The sequence below is a fragment of the Alligator sinensis genome, unplaced genomic scaffold (genome assembly GCF_000455745.1).
Source record: "Alligator sinensis unplaced genomic scaffold, ASM45574v1 scaffold519_1, whole genome shotgun sequence".
Taxonomy (NCBI): Eukaryota; Metazoa; Chordata; order Crocodylia; family Alligatoridae; genus Alligator; species Alligator sinensis.
In genome coordinates this window covers 1,732,378-1,745,027 of record NW_005842187.1, presented here as the reverse complement: position 1 = coordinate 1,745,027, position 12,650 = coordinate 1,732,378, and the positions used below count along the sequence as shown (strand labels likewise).

The 12,650-nt window shown below is 44.9% G+C and overlaps 1 protein-coding gene across 1 annotated transcript in view; it reads left to right on the top strand.

The window, feature by feature from the left end:
- PAPPA (pappalysin 1) overlaps positions 1-12,650 on the top strand; it is a 224,573-nt gene that overhangs the window by 195,442 nt on the left and 16,481 nt on the right. The window contains exon 20 of the mRNA XM_006026275.3: positions 8,289-8,360. Within this exon, the coding sequence (XP_006026337.2) occupies positions 8,289-8,360 (72 nt within the window). The remainder of the gene's footprint in view (positions 1-8,288; positions 8,361-12,650) is intronic.

Here is a 12,650-nt window from a genome sequence, read left to right as displayed (position 1 = left end):
TTTCCCTAAGAAAAGAACCAAGCAGCTAACATGTGCCCAATGAACTGAACACTTTTGACAACCCATTGACTTATTTAGTTGCCTAAATGTGTGCTGAACTTGACTGTGCGTGCTAAGCCCTTCTGAAAATCCTGGCTGTGCTGTAACACTGGCGTAAGGAGGAACAGAAAAATTCCTAGGAGGGGGCTGGGAAGTAAGTATCCAGAGGGTGTAACAATCAAACTATCTCTCTGAGTACCTCCGACACTGTGATTATATTACTGGCCAAGCTTAGGTTTTACTGGTGTGGAGCATAAAAAACCCCTTATCTCTGTATTAGGGGCAATTTCTCACTGTTTCTTTCCTCCGCTCTGGACTTTAAAGTGGTTTTGTAATTCATGGTGAAATAAAACTACAGCTTCCCTCCCATTCTTTGCTGTGCTGCCCTCATTTATTGATGCTGGTACTCAGAGGGAGCTGTAACGAGTTTTATGCCTGTGGGTCTCTGGAGGGCTCATTAGGCAGCAGGGAAAAATATGGTAGGAAAGGGGGAGAAGGAGGGGAGTGAGGTATAGAGGAGAATTGATAGCTTCCAGGAACACAGTGGTTAAGTATGAGTCCATTTTGTCCCTACATCAGTGATCTTGCAAGGGCTTTAGATTGTGAACATCTGGGGTCTCGACCCCCAAATGCTTTGTTTATATATAGCCGATTAAAAGGTGGGGGTCTTCGCTTCTATACCTGTGTTAGAAGGTGAAGTCAGGCACTATGGGTGCAAAACAACTATTATACCACTCCAGAGCATGAATAAACCTACCTCTTTTGCAAGTGCTGAGACAGAGCATTTGTTTGGTGCAGATTCTACTTAGATCAACTAGGAAACGTCTTCGCATCTTGTCGAGTAGTGTCAGTGTCCGTATCATCCCTTAAGGCAGTGGCCAACCCATGGTACAAGTGCCACAAGTGGCATGGGTAGCCTCTGTGTGTGGTAGATGGCAGGACTTGGAGGGGACAGGCAGCACAGCAGCAGTTAGGTCAAGAAGCGGAAAGCAGAGCAGGAGATTAGGCAAGAAACACAGGGCAGGGCACAAAAAGTGGAGGAGACAATAATGCAGGTGGCACAGAGTAAGGAGCAGAAAGCAGTCTGGGCAGAGGAAGAGGATAAGAGTGGCACTTGGGGAAGGTTCAGGGCTACTACAAAAAGGTTGGCCCCCACTGCTTTTGCGGGGTATGGCGCTAAGGCTCGGATGGGCTTAACTTGGATGACTTGGAAATGCTAGTGCTAGCCATTGGAGCCAATCTATGGCAACACTTCATGATTTCCAGTCAGTTCCAAAATCTGGAGGGAAAAAAAACCATGTTAACCCCTCCAATCCCCATCTACTATTGATGATATAGTCTGTGCTAGAGCACTCAGGGAGACCTAGAAGGGACAGAGAAGCCAGAAGTGTCTAAGCAACAAATCCCCGCTGCAAGCTGCTTACATTGATGTTAATGTGCCAGGCCAATTTCTGCCCTTAGTGAGTCTGCCACCCTACTGATCTCAACGTTGTTGCCCAAAAGCAGTATCTGAGCTTTAGCATTTACAAGATTAGCTTTTGCCTGAGATTTCTGAGCACTCTCCCATCATAAGGGACTGTTGTTATGCCTTATTGTTAAATGTTAATAATGTACAGCATTGTAAGGGCACAGACAGAGGCAGCCCCATCCAGGAATTTGCCTTGTAAAAGGCAGATACACATAAGACTTTGGGAGAGCCAAAAACAAAAATGTTCTTCTGTGCCTTTTAAATAACATCTGTATTGGAAATGTGCATTGGGAAGGGTCATCTTTCCTGTGGGAATTGCTGAGTTGAGCTTTGCAAATAATGTGATTGTTTGGTTCACTTGAAATTCTACCATTTCTCAAAGTTTTGTGCCCACCTCTGGCAAAAATTTTTAGAAATTTTTGGAGGAACTGAAGGGTTAAAATGTATATAGTTTTCAAATGAACATCACCTTTTATTTAACCTAAAACAAAATATTCCATTTCATTTTCAAAGATATAGATTTATTTTTATTTCAAATGGAATCAAACTTAGAAATTCAATGTCATTTCAAATTAAAAAAATCTAAATGTTTAATTCAGAAAATGTTTCAACAAAACATTTTCAAGTCTGTGGCATATTTTAGTTCACCCAATTCTGCTTTTTTTTTTGGAGTGGGAAAATCTTTGAGCTGAAACTTTTGCCACAATTCAAGTTTGGAGAGATTGGGAGTGTGCAGGATGAGGCCATGCAAAATGCCAGCCTAGCTGCTGGAGGAGTATATTCATATATGGCAAGTGCCAGAGGGTCTGGGAGGTGCACCCAGTACTGCCAGAAATCTGGTAAGAGAGGGCTCAAGGGCATCATGGCATGCTCTGTATACATCTTTGGATACCATAGCAAAGCGGGTAGTATGAAACTCCCACATACCCTAAACTCAGGCAATCTAAGATGCAGGATTTTGACCCTCCGGCACTAATCCAGAAAAGTCTCCTGCTGAGTTTGAGGTTCCCTCTCCCTTCCCTGAGCAATTATGGATGCTACTAAGCTCTGAAGCCTCTTGCTAATCATCATATTTTACTTAATGCTTTTGGATCAGTGCTGGTTTGGACTGGTTGGGGGCACACAAGCCCCAGCAATTTAGCCTTTCTAAGCTCTAACCACTGTATGAGGAGGAGAACTTTAGACAGCATCTCCTGGGGGCATCTAACCCCACTCCTAATTTCTCAGTGCATTGAGGACATTATATTGGTACCAGATTGGGGTGAGGATCTAGGTCCTCTGGGTCTTGCCTAACATGGGAAAAATGACGCTTGTATTCATTTTCTTGTCTGCTTCTTACTTCTTATGGGACCCTACCTCAGTTCCCTCTCCCTTCAGAAAAGATGGGTAGGCAGCCACCGAATTACAGATGGGACCGAATGGTGGCATTTATGGGATGGGGACAAGACCAAAGTAAACATACAAAACTATGCAAAAAGGCCTGAATCCAAGGGCAGCTGGGTTGTAGGAACAGATAAAAGAGGGGCCCATCAGGGAGTCGTATGTCACTGGACTTTGTGTCAGTGCCTGGGAATGAATGGAGAACACTTGCTCTCATATAACCAGAGGCCAGATGGGATTCTCTTCTTGCTTAGTTCAGGGAGTATTAAATGTGATCTTCCCCTTCCCCTTTTATGATGCCTTTTGTTGACCTTGTAAATGCCCTCCATGTCTGCTCTAAACTAGTGGCATCTTAGTCAGATAAACAAGGTCGGCATTATTTCAGTAGGCGTGTGCAATGCCCCAGGCACCTGTGTATTTATTAGAACCACAGCAGTTATTACCAGGGCCTAGTAAACCAAATCCTCATGAATTTCCATGCAAGTAGAATTCTCCCCCAACCCTTTCCCACCAGGTCATTCCTTTGCATCCTGCCATGGAAAGCCATAGGAAACAAAGGCTTTTTACTATGAATTTGGGTTTTAGCAAATCAGCAAGGCAAGCCAAGTCTACAGTTGAGGGTCTATCTTTGGGACTATCCTGCCTCTGTGTCCCTGAATACCAGCAGTATTAGGTGGTAGTTTAAGCAGTTCCAATTTGTTCAGCCGCCAGGATATCTTCCTGGGAGAGAGCTGGTCACCAAAGTAGCTGACATTGAACTGGCATAAGGCCCCAAGTCTGTAAAGCTAAGGGTGCATGTAGACAAAACGGGAGCCCTAAATTGAAGCAGTGGGTTTTAGGGCCCACCGCTTCAATTTAGGGCCCTTAAAGCCCCCATGTCGTGCACACAGCCCTCACTTACCTGCCTCTCCAGCGGCGGGGGGGGGAGGGGGGGCTGCCAGCAGGCAGAGCGGTCCCTGAGCTGCAGGGGTGGCACGTGCTTCCCTCCACAGCAGTGGCAGCCCCTACCCAGGCAGGCACCTGGCTCGGGCTGCCCCGGGGGGCATCGCAGCTGCAGAAGGAAGCACCAGGCCCTCGTGCAGCTCAAGCAGGCTGGCAGGCTTCAGGGGGAGAGGTAGAAAAGAAACAAACAGGCTCTCTGCTTTTCTTGGGCAGAGCCTGCCTTCCTGGGCTGCTGCAGGGCTTCCTGTGGAGCCCCTGAGCTGCATGGAGCCCAATGCTTCGCTCCACAGCTGTAGGGGTAGCAAACTAAAACTCCTTGGAGGCGTTTTAGTTTGCTGTGCCCCCAAGTCATTTTGCATTACGCTACTGAATTTCCTACAGTGGCTGGAATTAATGCATAGTACACCACCAAGACGTGCAAACATTGACACCTTTAAAGTGGTACAAAAGCTTTTAGCCCACTTTAAAGTGTCCTGCATACATGCCCCTCATTTCGTCTACACACAGCCTAATACAATAACTAGTATGTGGCAATGAATTCATGTCAGTGAAGATCAGAGAACCCAGGTGAGCTGTGCTATATGCAAGATGTACCCTTGAACAAGCTGCTGCACCAACTGGTTTCTGGATGCACCTGGCCTTGTGTAGAAGGACTGGAGGCCAAAACACGTACAAACTGCCATTGCTTCTGGCCAGGATCTAAACACATTTCAGCTGGGAGACACAGACCCTCTCTGCTTGCTCATCCCCACACCTTGGCCCCTTTGAAGCCTCCCTTCCTGACAGGGAAGGAGGAGTGGTGTAGGTAGGCACATGATCCAACTGCCCAAAATTAACAAGCAACTTGAGCTCCCTGCCTGAGATTCTCACTGAATATGGATCCTCTAAATCCTTCTCCACTCACAGCCCAAGAGCCATGGTTTCATCCTCATTAATTATAATACAAGAATAACTGAGGCAAAGGCACCGCATAGGGCTCCGAAATATGGGTGCAGTTCTCGCCACAGAGGATGAGAAGAAATTGTATAAAGCACTTAAGCATTAGTTCTCAAGTGGGATTTAATTGCGGGCATTCGTTTTGTGCTGTCCCTTACTCTAGAGGAAATTTTATCCCCTGGGTACATCCTGAGGGGTCAGACAAAGCTGAACAACTGCTTGCTTTTAGCACCAATGAGCTCAGCAGAAGTGACCAATAAATTCTTTACAAGGGACTGACCTGACTTGGTAACATCCTCTCTTAAGCATCTTCTCCAAAGATCCAACTCCCAAGTCCCCTTTTACATTACTTAAAGGCTGACCCCTTAATCAGCCCATTTTTATCTGCTGTTTTGAGTAGTGTTTTAGGATTAGTATTCACTATCATGGAAGTTCACCCAATAAAACACTGCATGGCAATGTGCATTGACTTGGGGGTTTGAATGGTGCTCACATTTTTAGGCATACTCCTTTCTTGCCAAGTTTAGGCAAACATAGTTTGACAACAACCTTTGCAGTGTTGAGGGCTTGAGGTGGAGTTCTCCCATGGCTCATCATCATTTTCCCAGCAGTGTTTTACAGAAGCTATCAAATCTTTTATGTGTTTTAATTTTCCCCTTGTGTTGACTTGCAGCTAAGACTGTTTATGATGAGATAGTCTTTCACCTCTAAGCCATGGGTTTGCATCCAGCCTGGGCTGTAGGATCCATTGAGGTGGTCCTGTGCATTCAGTTGGGTGCTCTTGAGGCAGTTCTGTCTTGTATTAATCTGCAGTCTTGTGAGCAGTTTCAACAGAGGCAAAGGACTGAGCAGGTTACAGGAAGGCCTCTCCACCTCAAGAGCTGAGCATGTCAATAGGGGATGGCAGTTTGTCCTGCTGCTGCAAATGTTTGCCTGGTTCTGTAGATAAACATTATTCTGCCTTTTCCAGCCTGTCACCCTGGCTCCATTCCTCATCGTTAAAATCTTACACGCAAGGCTAGCAAGATATTAGTACCACTCTCAAAGGGCACCATGTCTCTTTAGACATTCACTTATGCGGCTGACTCTGGGCTTGGGGAAGAGGAAGGTCTATGTTTTTTGCCAGCTCTTTTGCAGTTTAAACCCTGGTTGAAAAGCAGCTGGAGTCTTCCCTTTAATCTCCCCTCTCCAAGACTGTGGGCTGGATTTATTTAAATTGAAACCTAAAAACTTTGCCTCCCGTTTTTTCAGCCTGAGTGCAGTAAACAGAAGGAGGGGAACCACCTAACACTTGTGGCAGGCAGCAACCTTGGCCTTGAAATGTCCAGATGTCTGTCAAGAACTCATTGGGAACACACTTGACCCTGCATGGGCCCTGCACCCTGCAATCTCCTTCCCTGAGGGGATAAGCAGCATTGTCCTCCCCGCTTTCCCTGCCAGCTTCCCCTAGCCTCTTCCCCTCTCACACAGACGGGTCCTATTGCAAGGCAGGTGGAGCTGGCTGGGCTTGACTAATAGTGGAAAATCCGAGAGCATTGGAAAGATAAACAGTCCAGTGCAGATAGTATAAAAGTCCTTTTTCTCGCACACGTCAGGTAAGCCTCAAATGACAGAAACTGTAAAAACATGCTGAGGTTCTCTGGCAGATGGATTAAATTAGCCATCAAATAAACAGGGGAAAGGATGTCTTGTGCGTCAGGTCCTCCCGAATGTTAATCCCCTTCTTTCCTAAACTTCTATCCCACCCCCCTGCCCCAGCCGTTTGGCGAATGTCTCTTGACACGCTTTATAAACGGGCCGTTTCATCACTGCTATTATCTTAATCAGATTGTTGTCTCCTGGATAATGGAGAATGGCCCTCTGAAATGAGTGCTGCGGTTGGTGGATAAGCAAGGAGGATGGGGAGCCAGAGGTGGCACAAGGACCTCAGTCCCTTCTGTCCACTGGGCTCTTGTGGGTGTCATATAGGAGTGTATAATGATCACACTTTACAGCTGATGTAGCTCTGCCAGCAAAAACGTCTATGTGCAAGCCAATCTGCTGGTAGGAGACTTCTGCCAGTTCAGCTTCTGCTGTTCGTGGACCTGGTGCAAACTAGTCTGGGCACCAGAAGCAGTTCAGCCACAGTAGCTCTTCACACCGATTAATTTACCCTGCTTGCTAGGGAACACCAAGGCCTTCTTACTTGACTCCTCCCCAAATGGAGCCAAGAGCAAGGACTGGATTCAGAGTAATGGTATAGATGTGAAAAACTGTATGTCCCATTACAAGCAATCCTAGTAATTATCTTAATATGGTAAATCAGCCAGTGCACAGCTCTGTATTCCTGCAAGTAGACAGCATCTGGCACCTGAGCTAGGATATTCAGAGCTAGCTGGCTTTTTACTACACTATGCCTCGTACAGCTAAGTAGATCTACTTTATGTTATTGTAAGGAGAACAGGATGATCCCCAACTGGCCTGAGCATGAAAAAACACCATTCCTCCCAGCGCAAACTGTGACTACTCTGAATCTAAAAATGAGAGTGCCTTTATACTGGAATAGGTAGGGGTGGTCAAACTGTTCTAGTATAGAACAGGCTGGCCACCCGACCTGTTCACAAGTGCCACAGACAGCCTCTCTGTACAGCATGCAGAAGATCAGGGAGGGTGCAAGGAGCAGCAGTAGATCAGGCAGGGGAAAAGGGATCAGAGTAGCACTCAGGAGAGCCTGGGGCTAAACTTGTAGCACACCTGTCAAAAAAGTTGGTACCCACTGTGCTGGAATGAGACTTGTTCTTATAAGATTTCCAGCTCCCTTCTGCAGACCCTGAACTATCAGCATTTTGCCCACAATTAGTCAGTCATTCCCAGGTTTCCATTATGGAAAAGTCAGCTGATATTTAATAAGGATAAAATCCATCATATTCTGTTGAAATTGCTCTAAAACTTATCAAATGAAATAGCCTTTGTATGGGTTATTTGAGTGGTTATGATGGGGATATGATCATTGGACAGTGCAAAAGGTTTGTATGAAGGTTTCCCTTTTCTGCGAAGTTCCAAAAGACTTCTTTTCTCCCAGACGACCTGCTGCATGCCACTGCCAGCTCTCACCCCAGCAATCCCATCCTGCTTCCTGGATAGGATGGGCGGCCACTGAAACCTGGAGCCTTGCAGCAGCGAGGAAACCTTCTGAAGGCATTCCTAAGTGTTTCCCCCACTTCCCTCAGCCAGATTATGGACAATGCCTTTGCTTCTGCTTGCCACATTCCCCTGCCACGAGTGAAATATTGAACATGACACTTGGGGAGAACCTTAAATATTATTTTAATCTCAAACATTCTGTTATTGCAAGCGTCAAGTCCAACACTTCTTGTAAATAGTTGGAGGACAGCCAGGCCCTGAGAACACAAGAAGTGTTAGGAACTGAACTTCATTGGTATGGTGTGTGTGTTGGGGAGGAGGGGGGCAGAATATAAGCCAGATCACTGGCTTTCTGTACACTGATTTCTTTGTCTTAACCAAGTTCATTCTCTCTCTCCAGAGTGTTGTCTGCACAGCAGGGCTCAAATGGTACCCTCACCCTTCGCTGATCCACTGTGTCAAAGGCTGTGAGGTGAGCATTACACTTAAGTAAGCCCATCACCTTGTTTGCCTGGATCTCATAGTAACAACGGAGATAGCCAAACTTAAAAAAAATCCTTTTTCTGGAGCAGGATTTGGTTTTGTCTGTAGCTGTGGTTAAATTGGGTTCAGCAGAATCAATTCTGATACCCAATGGTAAAAATAGATCACATTTGCTGAAGTTAAGACTAACTCATATAATAGCTAATGATTTGATGAGCCTTGCATGATCTAATGTGGACACATTAAGGCTGCTAATAGTTCTGATTCCTTTTCCTTGGCAGTTTTTAGGACTAGGAGATTCATTGTTTCCCTACTGTTTGCCTTTATACTTAAGTGGATAACAGTCCTGCTATCTAATTAGAAAACCAACTCTCTGAAGGACAAGTTACCTCCAGGCTTTGGAGAAGAGATAAGTATTTAGGAAAATTAAAGGGAAAAATATAGTAAGAACAATCCAGATATTGAATTGGAACAGGAGGGACCAGGCAATGGTTGGATGAAGAAGGGGCTTTGAAAAGTCTTTGAGCAAGAGACACCCAACTCTAACTGAAGTCAAAAAGGAAATTTAACATTTCTATGCTGTACTAAAATTCTTTCCTGATTTGTTTTCTGAATTGTTCAAATGTGATGTGTCATTTTTGTACTTACACAACAGAAAATAATAGCCACCAAGAGACAAACTTGACTAATGACTCCTCCAAGCCATGCTTTTTTCTGTTAAAGGAACCTCTTATGATGTGTCCCACTGCATAACTTTTCTGGGCACTAAAATCATGCCCCTAATAATTTACTTCTGAATCAAGAACCCTCCCTATGAAGCAAGCATTAAGTAATTGTTAATGCCACCTATGCATTATAGCTGAATAAGCATCCAACTGAGAGCCACGGAAGCATTTCTAATGTAACTTGGAAAGCATGCAAAACTTCTATGTTTTGTCATAAACTCAAGCTACCATCCTAATGAGCTATGAGATTCATAAATCTCCTTAGCAAATCCTGTCCCGTCTTTGAGCAAATTGAGGCTGGTTTAAGGTTTAGTACTGAAGTTGTGTGGAAGCAAGCATTTTGCACTGGTTTGAATTGATACCATATAAAATTCATATTGAATGAGCTTCCTGCTGGGTTATTGATTTTAACTAAAAGCTCAAGGTACGACTCAAGGGCAGTGAATTCAGCACAGAAAAAAATTGAAGGATGTCCTGGTGGTGTGTAAATGACCCTTTTGCACAACTTGAGTCAGGACACTTCTCTTTCCCACATGGAAATCTGCTGTGATCAGACAAAGTACTATCTTAAGGCTATAAAGAGACATCACAATTGTCATAGCGTGGGTTGTACCATGACTTGTCCTGCAATGAAGACTGGCATGTCCACACATCATCTTTCAAAGCAGGTTTTAAAAGTACAGCCCCTTTGTGGTACTTTGACAATCAGCTGATTGTCAGCCCCAGCTGGGACAGCCCTGAGTTCAGCTGGAGACTTGAGCTGTCCAGACTGGTCCTGCAATCAGTTGATTGTCGAAACCTCATGGCCCTCTGCTCTGGCCAGGCTGCCAGGATGCAGGAGATCAGAGGCTTCCTGCTGGGGTAGGGGCTGAAGGGCTTCCCCCCTGGGGACTTTAAACTCTGCTGTGGGCCTCCGATCTCCTGTGCTCTGGCAGTGTGGCCAGAGCTGCCATGCATGGGGTTTAAAGTCCCTGACTCTGGAAGAAGTCTTTTCCCCTGCTATGTGCAGCTGATTATTGGCCCAGTCCCATTGTACCAGGACTTTTAAAAACCCTGTGTGCAGCCTGGCTCTACAGGCAGGCTTCTGACATTCCCAGAACCTGGGGTCCCCGTGATCAGGAAATGTCTCCCTGAACTGGGGTCTTTGTGTGCCAGGGACATCTAAAAACAACATATACAACTACACACATGGTTTTTAAAAGTACTGGTGTACCAGGTCTGGGGCCAACAATCAGTGTACAGTCAGTGTCTGGGGACTCGCATGTACCAGGGATGTAGGATCCACTGCCACCTTCCAGCAGTGCATTCAGCCAATGCACCATAACTGTACGGACAACTGCCGTGATAAACTGGGACAAATTGTCAACAAATATTGTCGTGCAAACATTTTTGGACATTTGTGGCATGACCAGCATCAATGATGTCTATAAGTTTGCATTTTGCCCCACCATAAAACTGCCTGTGTTGCCACGAGGGCAACATCTGCTTGCAGCCGAAGAGAAACAGAAGCTGAGTAACGCCACTTGACCAAGTGTTTCTGGGCTGTGATGTCTGTCTTTCAGCAGGATGGGATCACACACATCACGAATTCAGATCTCTCTACTAGAGGTTCTTATTCTTCACTTAAATGTCTTGAAAGCTAAATTAACCAGGCATCTGCACTTCTTCCAGGTAAACTGTGGGCCAAACCCTAAGTTAGTGGGAATAAACAGAGTATACCAGATAGGCACGTGTGCCTATTTATCCCAGCTAAGGAGCTGGCCTCCTTTGTTTTCAGTTCCTCCTCTACTTCTGCCTATGACTTGGGGAACAAGCCTAAAAGAGCAGTGGGCAACTTGCACCTCCTTGTTCCCTTGAACAGGCCAGACCACAATGTAGCCTCGGATAAGTACGGGGAAAAATGTATTTGCTTTTAAGCATTGGGTCTGTTTTTTCAGCCTTACATGTCATTAGCAATTAGCAATTATTTTGAAGTGTGTAGTTTCTTTTGGCAGCATTCCTTGAAAAGATTTAGAAATCTTAAAATGTTTTTGTTGTAAAAGCAACATTTGGCACTTCTCTCTTTGGCTCCCATCACCATCACGTCTGAGTATCCCACAAGCATTAGCCAGGCTGCACCTTGAGAAGTAGTAGTACAACAGTACTAGTAGAGCAACATTGTCTTCATTGTATAGCAAGAAACTGAAATGCAGAGGAATTAACTTGCCAGGCCATGCAGAGAATATGTGGAAGAGCCAGGATTTGAACCCTTGTCTCCCAAGTCCCATTCCAGTGGCTTAAAATGAAGCTTGCTAGGACTAGGAGAGCACCTTCTCAACTAATAATTGCAACCATTGATATAACACATTGAGCACCCCTGCAAAACAGGTAAATCTGAGTCCTGTTTTAAAAGTTGGTACATTGAAGTTCAGTGATTTGCCCAAGTTGTCAGAGCAAGCTAAAACAAAACTCAGTCTCCTGATTCCATACTAAATACTGGACCACTCTGCTTTTTGCTGGATGGATGGTACGCTGAGTGACTTGTCATAAGCTACAAGACAGGTTTCTTGTGCATATAAATGACAGACCCAGGAGGGTAATAAGTCTCCAACAATATAATAGTCTTCTGTCTAGAAGTCCCCTAAATGAAAAGCATTATGCTGTGGGTGCTTTGACTGTCATAAGCTATCTTGTGCATTATGTTCCTACAAGCTGGCTAGGTGCCCCTGTTCTCTGGGGAGAGCTAAAATAGCATCCAGGGACCATTAGAAGTGCTTTTGGTGTGCTGATGAACTATTGGGTACCAGTTCCTCTGCTGTTTAAGAGTGACTGTTACTCAGGTAAAGTTTGAAATAATGTAACAGTTTACCAGAAGCCATTATTAGGGACATGCTGTGCCTTTTCTCTGCATTTTTCCCATCATTGTTCATTTCCAGGGTCCTTCTGTATTGATAGAAGTCCTCTTCTTTTTCATCATTCATTCAGCAGTATAACAGCCTCACAATCTACCACCATGGAACCGTTTCTATGCTATCAGAGCCTGATTTGCCAATATCCCAGAATGGGCCAGACTGTATTTTCTAGCATAACAATGTATGCCTTTCCTTCCTTAATGGAAGGAATAAACAACCTTCGTACCACCTTCCCCATTCCCATGGACTGGCGACAAAATGAATGGCACCAGGAAGAATATAATTTCTGATGCACTGATAGCAGCAAACTTGCCTGACTAAAGGGGATTTGGATTCTGCTTTTCAAAATGTAACCCAGGCAAATGCAATGCAGTGTAACTCTTTGAACTCCTTTAATGGTATGTATAGAAATTCATGAGCTTAGTACTGCCTGCAAGCCTACTCAAGCAGTAGAAGGAAGTGGTCTTAAGTTTATGAGTCTAATGTCCATTCCCCTCAGATGATCCAACCAAGAGCTGAGTTACCAAAACAAAATATCCATTGTTTTCCCATTGTGCCCCTGCAATGAGCTGCCTGGTTCAAAGTATTTCAGGGGAGGCATGTTCCTCCTGAAGTTCCTATTGAGAGTTTTCCAGTGTTGACAGGTGCATGGCATAATTGAAT